Genomic DNA, 14160 nt, shown 5'->3' with positions numbered 1-14160 from the left:
CTCTAAGTGCACAGGCTTCAGTAGTTGTGGCTCGCGGGCTCTAGAGCACAGGCTCAGTAGTTGTGGCACACAGGCTTAGTTGCTCCACGGCATGTGGGATCTTCCTGGACCAGGGCTCAATCCCATGTCCCCTGCATTGGCAGGTGGATTCTTAACCACTGCGCCACCAGGGAAGCCCTTCATTTATTTTAGAAGTCCTAAATTCCACAGAGGACCTGAGCTTCTACTGTTTTCAAACAACAATAGAAAACGTGCAATAGAACAATTTATACATTTCACAATTCAGAACCCAAAGCAAGAAAACCATGAAACCAGTATGAGATTAGAGCAGAAAATCAGACTTCAAGCAGCCAAAGCAAAGATCAATGTCTGAAATTTAAAAATAAAATGGTGGAATCCTGGGTGATTTTTTTCCTAACTTTTCTTCTCTGTATTTTCCATTTTTTCTGAAGCCTAAAAAATATATTTAGAAGTTAAGAAGAAACATGCCATTATTAAGGAACTACTGACATTCACCACCTGCCATCATTTACTAGTCGTGGTGGCAGCAGGGCAGATTCAAACTTCCTCTTAGCTGCAGGGTATTATCTGGCAGTTAAGCTTGGCTCCACACAGAAGAGAGCATCCCCAGCTCCCGTATTTTGCATCACTATTTGTCACCTGAGCCCCTATGTTATACAACGTAGGCTGCTTAGATCTTAGAATTCAAAAGTTTCCTTGGCCAACATAACAACCAGCTTACAACAAAGAAAAATTCTTCCAGTTTCTGCCAATAATCCTGGTCTTTATGAGCTTTGAAGGAGGCCAGGGATGAGGGCCCAATGGGATATACAGGTTCCCAGGTACAGTAATAATTTCGTGCCTCTTAAAATTAGTGCTACTGAAATGCTTGTTTAACATTTACTTAGAGAAGGAAGAGCTGAGTAATAAGACTTTAGGGGCAGCTGGCAAACTCTTCTACTGTATTCTGGGTTATTCAGTTTTGGCAAGAGAGTTGTATATACTGGGTTGGCCAAAATATTCGTTCAGGTTTTTCGTAAGCGCATACAGAAAACCCGAACAAACTTTCTGGCCAACCCAATACTTACTATTCACAAAATAAAAAGATGGAAATCAACTGGACCCAGTTTCGCTAAAAGCAGCTTAGAGACCATGTACTGTTGTTCAAGAGTGCCCCCTGGGGGTTTCGAACTATGACAAGTGATTTTAACCACATTCTGTTCCTAAGAGGAATTCTGGTAAATACAGTTTTCTCCATATCACTGTTCTCCACCACAACAGTGCTCACTGATGCCTTAGCATCCCCTACAATGGCAACATGGACAGCTCCCCTGCTGGTCCACCCCTTAATCCAGCTCTGCTGGGAATAACAGTTGACAGTGCAGCTGCTCTATGGTCCTCCCCATTGCTTTTGCCCCCTCAATTCTGTCCCCTTATTCTCCTTCCCTTAAAAACACCAGAGTAAATTCCTCAAATATGTCCACCCTGAATCCAAGGTATAGCCCTTCACAGCTCATTCTTGATCCCCAAATTATAGGTATCTGTTTATAAAATAGGGATCCACTGTTTGTAGTCTGAGGCTTTATTAGTTTCATTTAACATCATGCTCTAAGCACTGGCATATATGGCTGAGTAATATTCCATTATCTATATCATACCACACCTTCTTTACCCATTCATTTATCAGTGGGCACTTAGGTTGCTTCCATATTTTGGCTATCATAAATAATGTTGCAATGAACATAGGGGTGCCTATATCTTTTCAAATTAGTGTTTTCATCATTTTTCACTAGTTTGAATAATGCTTCAAAAAAACATCTTTAACTTGTTATTGAGGGTTACACCTCAATAGGTTAAATATCACAGAAAACTTTTTTTTTTTTATACAGCAGGCTCTTATTAGTCATCAATTTTATACACATCAGTGTATACATGTCAATCCCAATCGCCCAATTCATCACACCCCCACCCCCACCCCCACGCTGCTTTCCCCACTTGGTGTCCAATACGTTTGTTCTCTACATCTGTGTCTCTATTTCTGCCCTGCAAACTCGTTCATCTGTACCATTTTTGTAGGTCCACATATATGCATTAATATACGATATTTGTTTTTCTCTTTCTGACTTACTTCACTCTGTATGACAGTCTCTAGATCCATCCACGTCTCAACAAATGACCCAATTTCGTTCCTTTTTATGGCTGAGTAATATTCGATTGTATACATGTACCACATCTTCTTTATCCATTCGTCTATCACAGAAAACTTCTTAGGCAGGTGGTTCAACTGGAAGGAGAGAGTGGGAGGAAGTAACACCTGACCATTACTCTGTGTGGAGTTGAAAACATGCATACCTATCCCACACCTTGCTGCAATTTTGATGTGCCTGATGCTACATGTCGGCAGGTGGACAAGGATGTATAATTTTCTCCCAAATGATTCTGATTCTTCCCCTTCTTCCTGTACCTGCCCACCCCCCTTTTATGAACCACTGTAACAGTCAAAATTGAGGGAAGAACATTAGTCTTCAATGTTGTGCTCAGGCCAGACACCACAAGCCCTGTCCAGAGGAGACCTCTGTCTCTGGGCTGCTCCCATGACCTCACACCCTCCTGCTCTCCTCCCAGCTGCAGACTTCACCAAGTGCCTCTAGGGTATGTCTTCAGCCTGTCCTTGGGGACTAGAATGAAAACAGAAACAGCTATCCAGTTGGAAGAGAGAACGGAATTAAGGTATCCATAAAAAGCCTTTCCAAAGCAGCAAAATATTTGTAAAGGAGAAAGGAAATTGTGGGGTGGCCAGGGTGTATTCCTATTCTTTGCCTCCACACACTCCAGAACAGTGGTTCTCAACCTGGTTTTTTACCTCCTTTCTCTTCCCTCCCCACGGACATTTGGCAAAGTCTGGAGACATTTTGTCACAACTGGGATGGAGATAGTGCTACTGGCATCAAGACTTTTGTGGATAGATTTTTAATCAAACACATAAAGAACAGGAAATTTCCATGTTTTTTTTTTAACATCTTTATTGGAGTATAACTGCTTTACAATGGTATGTTAGTTTCTGCTTTATAACAAAGTGAATCAGCTATACATATACATATATCCCCATATCTCCTCCCTCTTGCGTCTCCCTCCCACCCTCCCTATCCCACCCCTCTAGGTGGACACAAAGCACCGAGATGATCTCCCTGTGCTATGTGGCTGCTTCCCACTTGCTATCTGTTTTACATTCGGTAGTGTATGTATGTCCATGCCACTCTCTCACTTCGTCCCAGCTTACCCTTCCCCCTCCCCGTGTCCTCAAGTCCATTCTCTACGTCTGCATCTTTATTCTTGTCCTGCCCCTAGGTTCTTCAGAACCTTTTTATTTTATTTTTTTAGATTCCATATATATGTGTTAGCATACGGTATTTGTTTTTCTCTTTCTGACTCACTTCTCTCTGTATGACAGTCTCTAGGTCCATCCACCACACTATAAGTAACTCAATTTCGTTTCTTTTTATGGCTGAGCAATATTCCATTGTATATATGTGCCACATCTTCTTTGGTTGTTTGGTTTTTTGATACTGAGCTGCATGAGTTGCCTGTATATTTTGGAGATTAATCCTTTTTAACCTGATTAAATTAGCAAAAGTAAAATTATTGATACTACCCAAGGGTGGGTATGAGGAAATGGGTACTCCTACATACTTAAACTAGCACACAATATCTATTTAGATTTTAAAGATGCATAGCCTTTGACTTAGCAATTTCATTTCTAGGAGTCTACTTTGCAGAAATGTTAACATAACTATGAATACACAAATGTATAGGGATATTTTCTGCAACATTGTCCATAATAAAAAATTCAAAGTGAACTATCATCTACCAAGAGAAAAACTGTTAAATAAATTATAATAATCCTTATAAGAGACTACTATGCAGCCATTGGGAAGAATATTTTGATATTTTTATGTACTGGTATGGAAAACTCTGTAATACAGTAATAAGTGAAGAAAAACTATAATAAAAGGAACTTTTTCACTCTAAGTGAAAAAATAGAACTATATGTGTAGTATGATCTAATTTATATTATATGTTTGCGTCTGGACAGTGAAAAGTATGAACAGAAAGAAGCTATTAACAGTGGTTCTCATCTGGAGAGTATGATCTGCAGTGAGCTTTTTTATATTTTATATCATTCATTTAATGACATTGTTATGGGCTGAACTATGCCTCCTCTAAATTCATATATTGAAACCCTAACCCCCAGTGTGACTGTAATTGGAGATAGGGCCTATAAAGAGTTGATTAAAGTTAAATGGTCATACTTGTGGGGCCCTTATCTGATAGGACTGGTATCCTTATAAGAAGAGGAAGGGACACCAGAGAGCTCTCTCTTTCCACATGTGTACAGAGGAAAGCCTACGTGAGAACACACTGAGAAAGCAGCTATTGTGCTCACTTTGGCAGCACATATACTAAAATTGGAATGATACAGAGAAGATTAGCATGGCCCCTGCACAAGGATAACACACAAATTTGTGAAGCGTTCCATATTTTTTAAAACAAGATCAACACTTAAACACACACAAAAAAAGACGACGAAGAAGACGGCTATCTGCAAGGTAGAAAGAGGGGTCTTACCAGAAACCAGCTCAAGCTGCTATAACAAGATACCACAGACTGGTTGGCTTGAGCAACAGACATTTATTTTCTCACAGCTCTGGAGGCAAGAAGTCCATGTTCAAGGTACCAGTTCAGAAGAAACACACAACACCTCTGCTCATAGTTATTGCAGAACTAGTCACGTGACCCCAACCAAGCTGCAAAGGAAGCTGGGAAATATGAGAACTACATGAACATTTAAAGAATACCAAATATTCCTGTCATACTCCTTGTTATGGATTGAATGGTATTCCACCAGTACCTCAGAAAATAATTTTATTTGGAAATTGTATGTTTACAGAGGTAATCAAGTTAAAAATGCCTTCAAGTTAAAATCCTTCTTCTGTCTCCTCTTAAAATGAGGGCATTAGAGTGAGCCCTAATTCAATAAGACTGGTACTTTTTTTAAAAAAATTTATTTATTTATTTATTTATTTTTGGCTGCATTGGGTCTTCGTTGCTGCACGTGGGCTTTCTCTAGTTGCAGTGAGTGGGGCTACTCTTCGTTGCGGTGCATGGGCTTCTCATTGCAGTGGCTTCTCTTGTTGCGGAGCACGGGCTCTAGGTGTGCGGGCTTCAGTAGTTGTGGCATGTGGGCTCAGTAGTTGTGGCTCACAGGCTCTAGAGCACAGGCTCAGTAGTTGTGGCACACGGGCTTAGTTGCTCCGCGGCATGTGGGATCTTCCTGGACTAGGGCTTGAACCCGTGTCCCCTGCATTGGCAGGTGGATTCTTAACCACTGCGCCACCAGAGAAGCCCAATACTGGTGCTTTTATAAAAGGAGGACATTTGGCCACAGAGACAGACATGCACAGAAGGGAGATGATGTGAACACATGCAGGGAGCAGATTGCCATGTGAAGATGGAGGCAGAGATTGGAGTTATGCTGCCACAAAACAAGAAATGCTTGGGGTCGCTAAAAGCTAGGGGAGAGGCATGGAACAGATTCTCCCTCACAACCCTTACAAGAGACCAATCCTGCTGACATCTTGATTTTGGACTCTAGCTTCCAGAACTGTGAGACAATAAATTTCTGTTGTCATAAAGCAACCAGTTTGTGGTATTTTGCCACAACAGCCCTAGGGAATGAATACACTTATGTATCAAATTTATGCAGAAAGAGACTTAATACATGGAATTAGATGCTTAAGAATGTTAGAATGACTGGAAAAACAGGCTGTAGTCTAGACATCCAGGAATTACTCCCAGAACAATTGGGACACCTAGGGTTACTGATATATTTACAATCAGGAGCTGGCTCTCAGGATCTCTTCACTTCAGCCAGTGTCTGAGCATCAGGAAAGCATTATCAGAACCATCAACTCCAGAACCACATCATGCTTCCCAGGATCTGCACAAGCAAAATGGATGCCTTGTGTAACTCCTCCATCCTCTCACAATTTAGTTCAGAATTTAAGCCGTGAGTGAATACATCTGTTTTATGGAACTAAAATTATATCTGGAGCACTTTGTTGCAAATATATTGGGAAATGTAGCTTTTAGTTTTTAGCTTCTGAAGCAAAAGAAAAAAATTAAAGAAAAAGCCCACGAGAAAGAGGTTGAAATATATTTTGAACAAGCTATTCTCTTTTACTTTTCCTTTTACCTTTTTGGTCACTATTTTATGATTTATTTCTTTAACATCCTTCTTCTGTCTCCTCTTAAATATTCCTATAGCCCATTCTGCCCTTGGTCGTTTTTCTCCTTCTTTATGTTCTCTGGACAAGTGCATCTATTCTAAATTTGTTCAGGTGTCTCCATCTCCATCATTACCACCCTAGCATATATTACGATCATCTCTGACTTGAATTACTGCAATACTCCCTATCTGGTTTCCTGTTCTCCCTTACTTCATCCCAATTCAGTGGGATGGGGGTGATCTTTGTAAAATTCATAAGATTATGTCTCTCTTTGGTCACTCTTCTGATTTTCTTCATTACCTTCAGGATACATCTCTAGCTCCTCACTCTTACGAGTTCACCTCGGTCTGACTGGCTATTAGCCTTGCCACTCACCATTTCCTCACAGACCTCATGCCCTATATTTAGCTACACTAAACTGTTTAAAGCATCCAGAATGTCTCATGTCCTTCCCTTTCTCTTCATTTTTGCACAGGCTGCTCCCTCTGTCTGGTCTGGAAGTTCTTTCCCTTCTTCTTTGACAGGTCAACTCCTATTCATCCTTTAATCTAGGAAGCCCAGGCTAGGTTCATCTCCTATGTGCTGACTTCCATATTAATTCTGGTTACTTGATGATTTTCTTCCTGAGAGGAAAGAATGAGAAGAGAAGAGATTTGAAGAGTTTTGAGGAATGCCAATGAATGTGTTTTGTTCACCTTTCTATCTTTAGTATTTAATATAGTAATTAATTCTTTTGTTTTCATTTTTGTTCTGTTTGCTTTTGTTTTTGCCAGTGGTGTGAACAGAGGCACACATTTAAGACTGCTGTAGGGATTTGGATGTATATCATTTTCTACCTTTGTATTAGTTTACTAGTACTGCTAATGCTGCTTAAAAACTTACTTTTGTTTTGGTAGTAGGTCACATCCTTAGTAGTTATGTTACTATTCCTATTTCATAGATTGAGGTTGGGAGTAAGGTCACAGCTTCTTAAAGAGGATAATTAATTCAGAACTTCTTCCCTCATGCTGTACTAAGTCTAAAACAACACTTCTTAGTTCCTGACTAGCCCAGATGAAGTATATTTAATATGCAAAACATTTATTCATTCATTCATTTATTCATTCATACATCCATTTATCCATTTAGTCAAACATTCAGTAACTGAAGAGGAATGAGAATAAATAAAAGCCATCAGAAAGAAACAAAAAGTCAAATGTTGGATAAACCTTTATACATATTATATATAATATACTTAGTACTTTATGATATGCTGCCTTATTCACTAATTTTGCTGCATCATTGATGTGTAAGTCTTATCATCCATCACAACTGTATAGCATTTCTAGAAAACTGGTTCTTAAAACTCAAATTGACTCATGCTGCCCACTACTGGTTAGCTGGACTGGTTGGGAATTAGAAAGGAGAGATGTTCAAAGTCTCTCCTAGGCCTGGTTGCTGAAGAAAGAAATCCTGAGTAGGTGTCCCTTCTGTTTACCACAGTGTACCAGTGAGCCTTTGGATATGCAAAGGCAGCTAACCAAGGGCTGAAAAGCTAAATTTCTCTTCATCATAAAGTGTGGGCTCTGAGCTGGTATAGGGGAGATGAAAAGGAATCTTGAAAAACAGAGGAGAAAGGAGGTTTGAAGAGTTTCTAAGAATGCCAAACAACATTTTGGGAACCTGGAGTGCAGATGTAAAGAGGCTAATGAGAAATTCCCAGAGACAGGGTAGGTGAAGTAGTTTAAGAACAGGGATGACTAACATGTACTATTTTGTTGTTGGCATTATTGTGACATAAAATCACTCTATTATCTCAAACAGTTAATAAAATATGCCACATGTTTTGGGGGTGGGAGGATTAAAGGAAGGGCTAAGTTCCACTGCTGTATGGGTGTGGAGTAAAGGGAAGAAAACAGTCTAGGGAGAAGAAACAAGACTTTAGTATTAATTGTGTTGTCACACTGCCCTCTAACGGGCTGTCAGTATCTCGCCGGATTCAATTGCTGGCTTCTGAACCACCTGACTCCGCCATCTGCAGACAGTTTCCCCACACTTGCTGACAAAGTTTGTCTTAAGCTTGAGGTCTGGGGAATAGCGCAAATTGATTAAAGCTGCTTACCTTATTGTCTTTGCAAAATATGAGCAGTTTCCAAAATATGACAAAGAGGCTTCCAATCAGAGTTGTGTATTTTATATTAACATTAGATCTGCACATTCCACTATGATTTGAAGGCACTAATGATGGCAGCTTTGCTATGATTGATGATCAAAATGTTGGCATAAAATGATATTGGATGCTTATGCTATTAAAAATAGTTTGAATGATATTTTGCAAGAACTATTAAAATAATTTCCAGTTATTAATTTAATTCAAAATAAACTCTCTCATTAGGGATTTTAAGTTAGAGCAAAGCCAGCTTACTCCCTAGCAAAGTAACTTGGCAGCTATTATGATGAGGAGTCCTATGCCAGACCAGCTTCATTATGTTTTTGTTGGGTTTGACTGCAAATCCTAATTGCAATTATACCTATTCAGAGCTGGTTAAATCCTTGCTATTCCAGCTTTTCCAAGTGAAAGAAAAGGAAACTCCAAGTCCACTAGAGTGGTACTATGTAACAAGCATCATACTAGGTTGTAGAGATAACTAGCTAAATAAGACACCACTACTACCTTCAGTGAGCTCAGTGTTGGCTAAGGGGGAAAGGCATGTTAACTGTCATGTCCACAGTACCCCCTCCCTTTAGCAAATAGAGTGTCTGGCTAAGATCCATATGCCTAATGGTACTTGATGAATATGTGTTGAATAAATGAGGGAATGAATGAACAAACATATGTGTATAGGTTAAGAGTTTGCTAAATAGCCTGTTTTGATCCCAGCTCTGCCACATACTAGCTATGTAAGTGTACTACTTTACTTAAACCCCTTGAGCCTTAGTTTCTACATCATAAAATGCTTAGCACAGTGCCTCACATACAGTAAGTACTCAATAAATAATAGTTTAATAATATCGTGTGAAAAGGGCAACAAGGAAAAGAGGGAGTGATTAACTATGGAGATTAGAATCTAAGATTATGTACTATATATGTACATTTAGCAGTACGGAACAATTGTTGGGTTTGGGGAATTTTTTTATGCTGAATGAGGATTCTACTTTATTCTCTAAAACCAAGTGGTAGGAAAAATGATCTCTGGAGTCAGTGACTCACACACTTACAGTTCCATAACCAGAGAGAGAGAAAATTATCTGGTTAACTGAAGTTAAAAAATTCTCAGAGAAGGCCCTCTTTGGGTCAGGTCAAAGGCCCTATTTGGGTCAGGTCCCTCCCTAGACCAATCATCTTAACGTGGTGTGGCAGGCAGAATAATGGCCCCTCAGACATGTCCATGCCCTAATCCCTGGAACCTGTGAATTTTACATGGCAAAAGATAGGATTTGTAGATAGGACTAAAGGTACAGACCTTGCTATGGGGAGATTGTCTTGGGTTATCCAGGTGGGACAATCTAATCATGAGTTCTTAAAAAGCAGAGAACTTTTCTTTGCTGTGGTCAAAAAGACATGTGATGACCAGAAGAAGGGTCAGGGTCAAAGAGATGTGACATTGTTAGCTTTGAAGATCTTGGTAGGGGGTCAAGAACTAGGAATGTGAGAGGTCTGAAATCTGGAAAGGGCAAGGATATTGACTCTTCCATAGAGGCTCCAGAAAGGAATGCAACCCTGATGATACTATGATTTTAGCCCAGTGAGATCCATGTTGGACTTCTGACCTACAGAGATGTAAGATAATACATTTTTGTTGTTTTAAGCCACTAAGTTTGTGGTAATTTTTTAAAGCAACAATAGGAAACTCCTACGCCAGGGAAATAGGGTGGAAACTTAGTTTCAGTTCCTCTCCAGATTCCCTCAACCTCATCTGCCCTGAGGAAGCTTGCTCAGTGAGATCTCCCAACAGCCTCCACCACTGCCCGCCCTCCTCATTCACAAGAATACAGGGGTTTGAGATAATGAGGTAGATGATGCAGAGAGAAGCAGAGATAAGAGGTAGAGAGTTCTGATGCTGCCTGAGCCCCTGGTTCCAGTTATTTTTTGAGGCCAAGGCCATGTCAACCCTATGGTTATACAAGTTGGTTAATTCCTCTTTTTGAGTTAAATTAGTTAGTTTGAGTTAAATTTCTGTGACTTGCAACTAAACCATCCTTCCTAAATCATAAACCTACAGTGAGGGAGGGATGGCTGAAGAAGAATTTTTTAAAAAGCCTTTGGAGGGATTTCCCTGGTGGCACAGTGGATAAGACTCCGTGCTCCCAATGCAGGGGACCCAGGTTCATTCCCTGGTCAGGGAACTAGATCCCACATGCATGACGCAACTAAGAGTTCACACGCCACAACTAAGGAGCCCGCGTGCCACAACTAAGACCCAGTGCAACCAAATAAATAAAAATAAAAAGCCTTTGGAGACAATCTGATAACAGCTTAATGTGATTTCATAGCAACCCACTCAAAAACACATTATTCTACTTTAGATGAGGAAAGACATACTAATTAGCTAAGTGGCTTTCCCACAAGCAAGAGTGTTCTGAAATTAAAATGTGAAAATCCAAATAGGTTTGCTTTGTTTGCTTCCAGTGAAACACACTGCACTTAGCGTGTCCTGCCTTATGTTAAAAAAAGTCATCAAATTAGAGCCACTCTTTTTCAAGGCCTCGCCACTTCCTGTTTCTGCAGCCTCAAACACTTTTCTTTCCTCTGTGAGCGATGAACTCAATGCTCTAGAGTCTAGACAAGTACTGGACAATCCTGCTTTAACCTCAGTGACGGTGGGGGTGACAGGAGGACTTTTGAGCACTGGCCATTTGATCATTCTTCCTTCTCCTAAAAAAAGAGAATTAAAAAGCAGTCCCTATTGTTCCTGAGGCATGTTAATACAAGGCTTTGTATGTTCCATCCCAACAGATATTTTATAATTTAAATGGAAATATATAATGCCATCCAAAATTCATGACATTTCGCTTTGTGAAATATATGTGTGCTTGCTCTTTAAACTTTGCCATTAGCAAATAAAAAAAAGACTATGTCCTTTGGTGCCACAAATAACGGAAAAGCAGTTGCATCGTTGTTGCCCCAGGGCACCTTGCCCCTATGAAGCAGTTACTGGTTATGCCCATGGAGCTTTACTGTGAGCCCACCCTCTCCTTTAGTCTGCCTTTTCTTCTTGGAAGGAATATAGACTGCTCAGAGAAAAAGAAGAGAACAAAAGTTCCAGCAACGGAGGGCTGAGAAACAAAGTGGGTAACATCTGACTGTTATATAATATAATCTTTGGTAGAAAATAAAAGGATTTGGAATAAATCTCTTTGGTCTGCTTTCTGTTTTTGGAGTTCTGAAGTTCTTGTCTCATTTTGTCTCTGAAATTAAAACAAACAAACAAACAAAAGAATTAGAGAGAATGAAATGTTCATAAAACTTGATGCCAAAACACCACTAGTGGACCTTCAGGTCTTAGCATACATGATATTTAATTCATTTGTTCAAAAGTATTTATTGAGGGACTCCCCTGGTGGCTCAGTGGTTAGGAATCCACCTGCCAATGCAGGGGACACGAGTTCAATCCCTGGTCCGGGAAGCTCTCACATGCCACGGAGCAGCTAAGCCCATGTGCCACAACTACTGAGCCTGTGCTCTAGAGCCGGCGAGCCACAACTACTGAGCCCATGCGCTACAACTACTGAAGCCCACACACCTAGAGCCCATGCTCCGCAACAAGAGAAGCCACCTCAATGAGAAGCCCGCACACTGCAATGAAGAGTAGCCCCTGCTCGCCACAACTAGAGAAAGCCCGTGCACAGCAACAAAGACCCAACACAGTCAAAAATAAATAAATAAAATAAATAAATAAATAAAAAAGTATTTATTGAGTGTCTGTCATGTGTTCTGTTGAACAAATCAAGCATATTCCCCAGGGCCACTGTGTATGGCTGTGCAGGTTAATGGTACCCAGTGAAGTTGTGCAAGGCACAACTTCCACTACTGGAGGTAGTCCTCACTCTCAAGGAGATTATATCTAGTGACTTCTAGGAAGTCTTGCTTGAACTTTCACTCCCCTCTCAGACTAGAAAAAGCACTCCATAATAAACCCAGTCATAGAACTTTACCCGTTTGTCTATAATGGTGTCATCCTCTGTTAGATTGTAAACTCAGAGTGTACTGAGTTTGGGACTATCTTGTTTGTCCCTTTCCAGGGGCTAGGGATGCATCAGTGAATTAAACAGTCAAAAAGTCCCTGGCATCTAGGAGCTGATAATCTAGAAGAGAGAGAGGGTAAACAAGTTCACTATATAGCATGTTAGATGGAGATACACACTATGGAAAAAAAATCAAGTAGGGAAGGGGTCTTTCTCCTCCCTTACTTTGGATCTTTGCTCAGATGTCACCTTTTTTTATTTTGAGAGAGGAAACCTTTGGAGGTTCACAGTAGAGGAGAGATACTATCTGTCTAAAAAGAAAAACATTTAGGAAAAGAACAGTAAGCACACTTAGCAAACAGCTAGTAAGGCAGTTATCAGCTCTCCACTTTGCCAGGAATCAGGCCACAGTGAATAAAGGCTTATATAGAATATAGAGAATGAGGGCCCAGCCCTTGCCCTCTAAAACTCTGACACTTTCAGATTCTTTCTAAACACATTTTAACATCCTGGAGAACCCTCGTGTTCTAACCTGAGCTGGTTTTGCATTGTTGCAAAACAGCACCTCACATCTTTTAGTATCAGCCTACAGACCTTTCGTACGTAGCTAGGGTGTCTGAGGCTATAGAGCTCTTCTCTAAGCCTTTCTAACCCACCCTACTTGAGAAAGTGTCCTTATCAGGAAATGGCGTCCTGGATACCAAGAGACTCCGTTATACTTAACACATATTCCTATCCGGAATTTTCACACTGGTTTTACCTCGAGGATAGGCATAAATGTATCTCTTCCTTCCGACTCTCTGGGCCTCGCTCCCTAATCTTTTGACAGGAGCCAAGGAAGCATCCTCGCCCCAAGCAGCTCTCTCTCCTCATAGGCCACTCACCCGCGCCGCGCAGCCTTCTGGAAGCTGTAGGCCCCAGCGGTCCTCCATGTCAGAACTACAACTCCCGGCAGCCTTTGTTTCCCAACACCTCCCTCTTGGCGCATGGCCTGTCGGGAGGGGGCAGGTAGCGGGGGGGCGGGGTCCAATGGGTGCTGGCTCCCTAGGAGAGGGCGGAGGAGAGGAGGAAGGAGGCGGACTCTGGGTCCCGGCCCCATTCATTGCCGCGGCCGGCCGGGCGGGGGTTCGGTATTTTCCGAGTTATGGAGGCGCTAATTCCTGTAATCAACAAGCTCCAGGACGTATTCAACACGGTGGGCGCCGACATCATCCAGTTGCCTCAGATCGTGGTGGTGGGAACGCAGGTGAGAGACGAGGGTGGCTTCCGCCCAGGCCAGAGCCCGGGGCGCGGGCCTGGACGGGACTGCGGCAGCGCTTGCTCCCAGACTGGCCGTCGCGGCCTGTGGAAGGAGGGCGCTGTTGCGCCTGGGAGCCCGGGGCTGCGTTCCACTGGGGCTGGGAGTCCAGGGCCTGGCCCGGAGGCGAGGGGCGGAGCCGGCGCGGAGGTCCGGCGGGTCCCGGGGGCGGGACGGACGGGCGGGCCGTCCGAACTGGAGTCCGTCGGGACCGGGCGCGGCTTCGCCCACGGGCCGCTGCTTCCAAGGGCGCCTGGGGGACGCGCGGGGCACTCGGGGCCGCACTGGGCGCGCGGGGCGGCTAGCCCCTTCTTGATTGGTTTCAGGGCGGCGGGGTGTTTTATTTCCCTCCTTGCCTTGCTCAGGGGCTGCGGAGTCAGTTTTGGAACTGAGGAGTCGGGGCCGAGAAGG

The 14160-nt window shown here is 42.2% G+C and overlaps 1 protein-coding gene and 1 long non-coding RNA gene across 13 annotated transcripts in view; one reads left to right on the top strand and one right to left on the bottom strand.

The window, feature by feature from the left end:
* Positions 1-6603: 6603 nt before the first annotated feature.
* LOC309640720 lies at positions 6604-13201 on the bottom strand. Its single transcript, XR_014252355.1, has 2 exons — positions 12423-13201; positions 6604-11675 (listed from the first exon to the last, which is right to left on the bottom strand). It is a non-coding gene; the product is annotated as an uncharacterized lncRNA (long non-coding RNA).
* A 13-nt stretch (positions 13202-13214) lies between these two features.
* DNM1L (dynamin 1 like) overlaps positions 13215-14160 on the top strand; it is a 64471-nt gene continuing 63525 nt past the window's right edge. For 4 of the 12 annotated variants that reach the window (XM_082419729.1, XM_082419728.1, XM_082419727.1 and 1 more), the window contains exon 1: positions 13215-13698. In XM_082419729.1, the coding sequence (XP_082275855.1) occupies positions 13230-13698 (469 nt within the window). In that variant the 5' untranslated portion in view covers positions 13215-13229. The remainder of the gene's footprint in view (positions 13699-14160) is intronic. The other 8 variants (XM_082419726.1, XM_082419733.1, XM_082419725.1 and 5 more) reach the window with 4 other exon arrangements.

Source organism: Balaenoptera physalus, assembly GCF_965194825.1.
Source record: "Balaenoptera physalus genome assembly, chromosome: 13".
Classification (NCBI taxonomy): Eukaryota; Metazoa; Chordata; class Mammalia; order Artiodactyla; family Balaenopteridae; genus Balaenoptera; species Balaenoptera physalus.
This window is presented reverse-complemented; position numbering and strand designations above follow the sequence as displayed.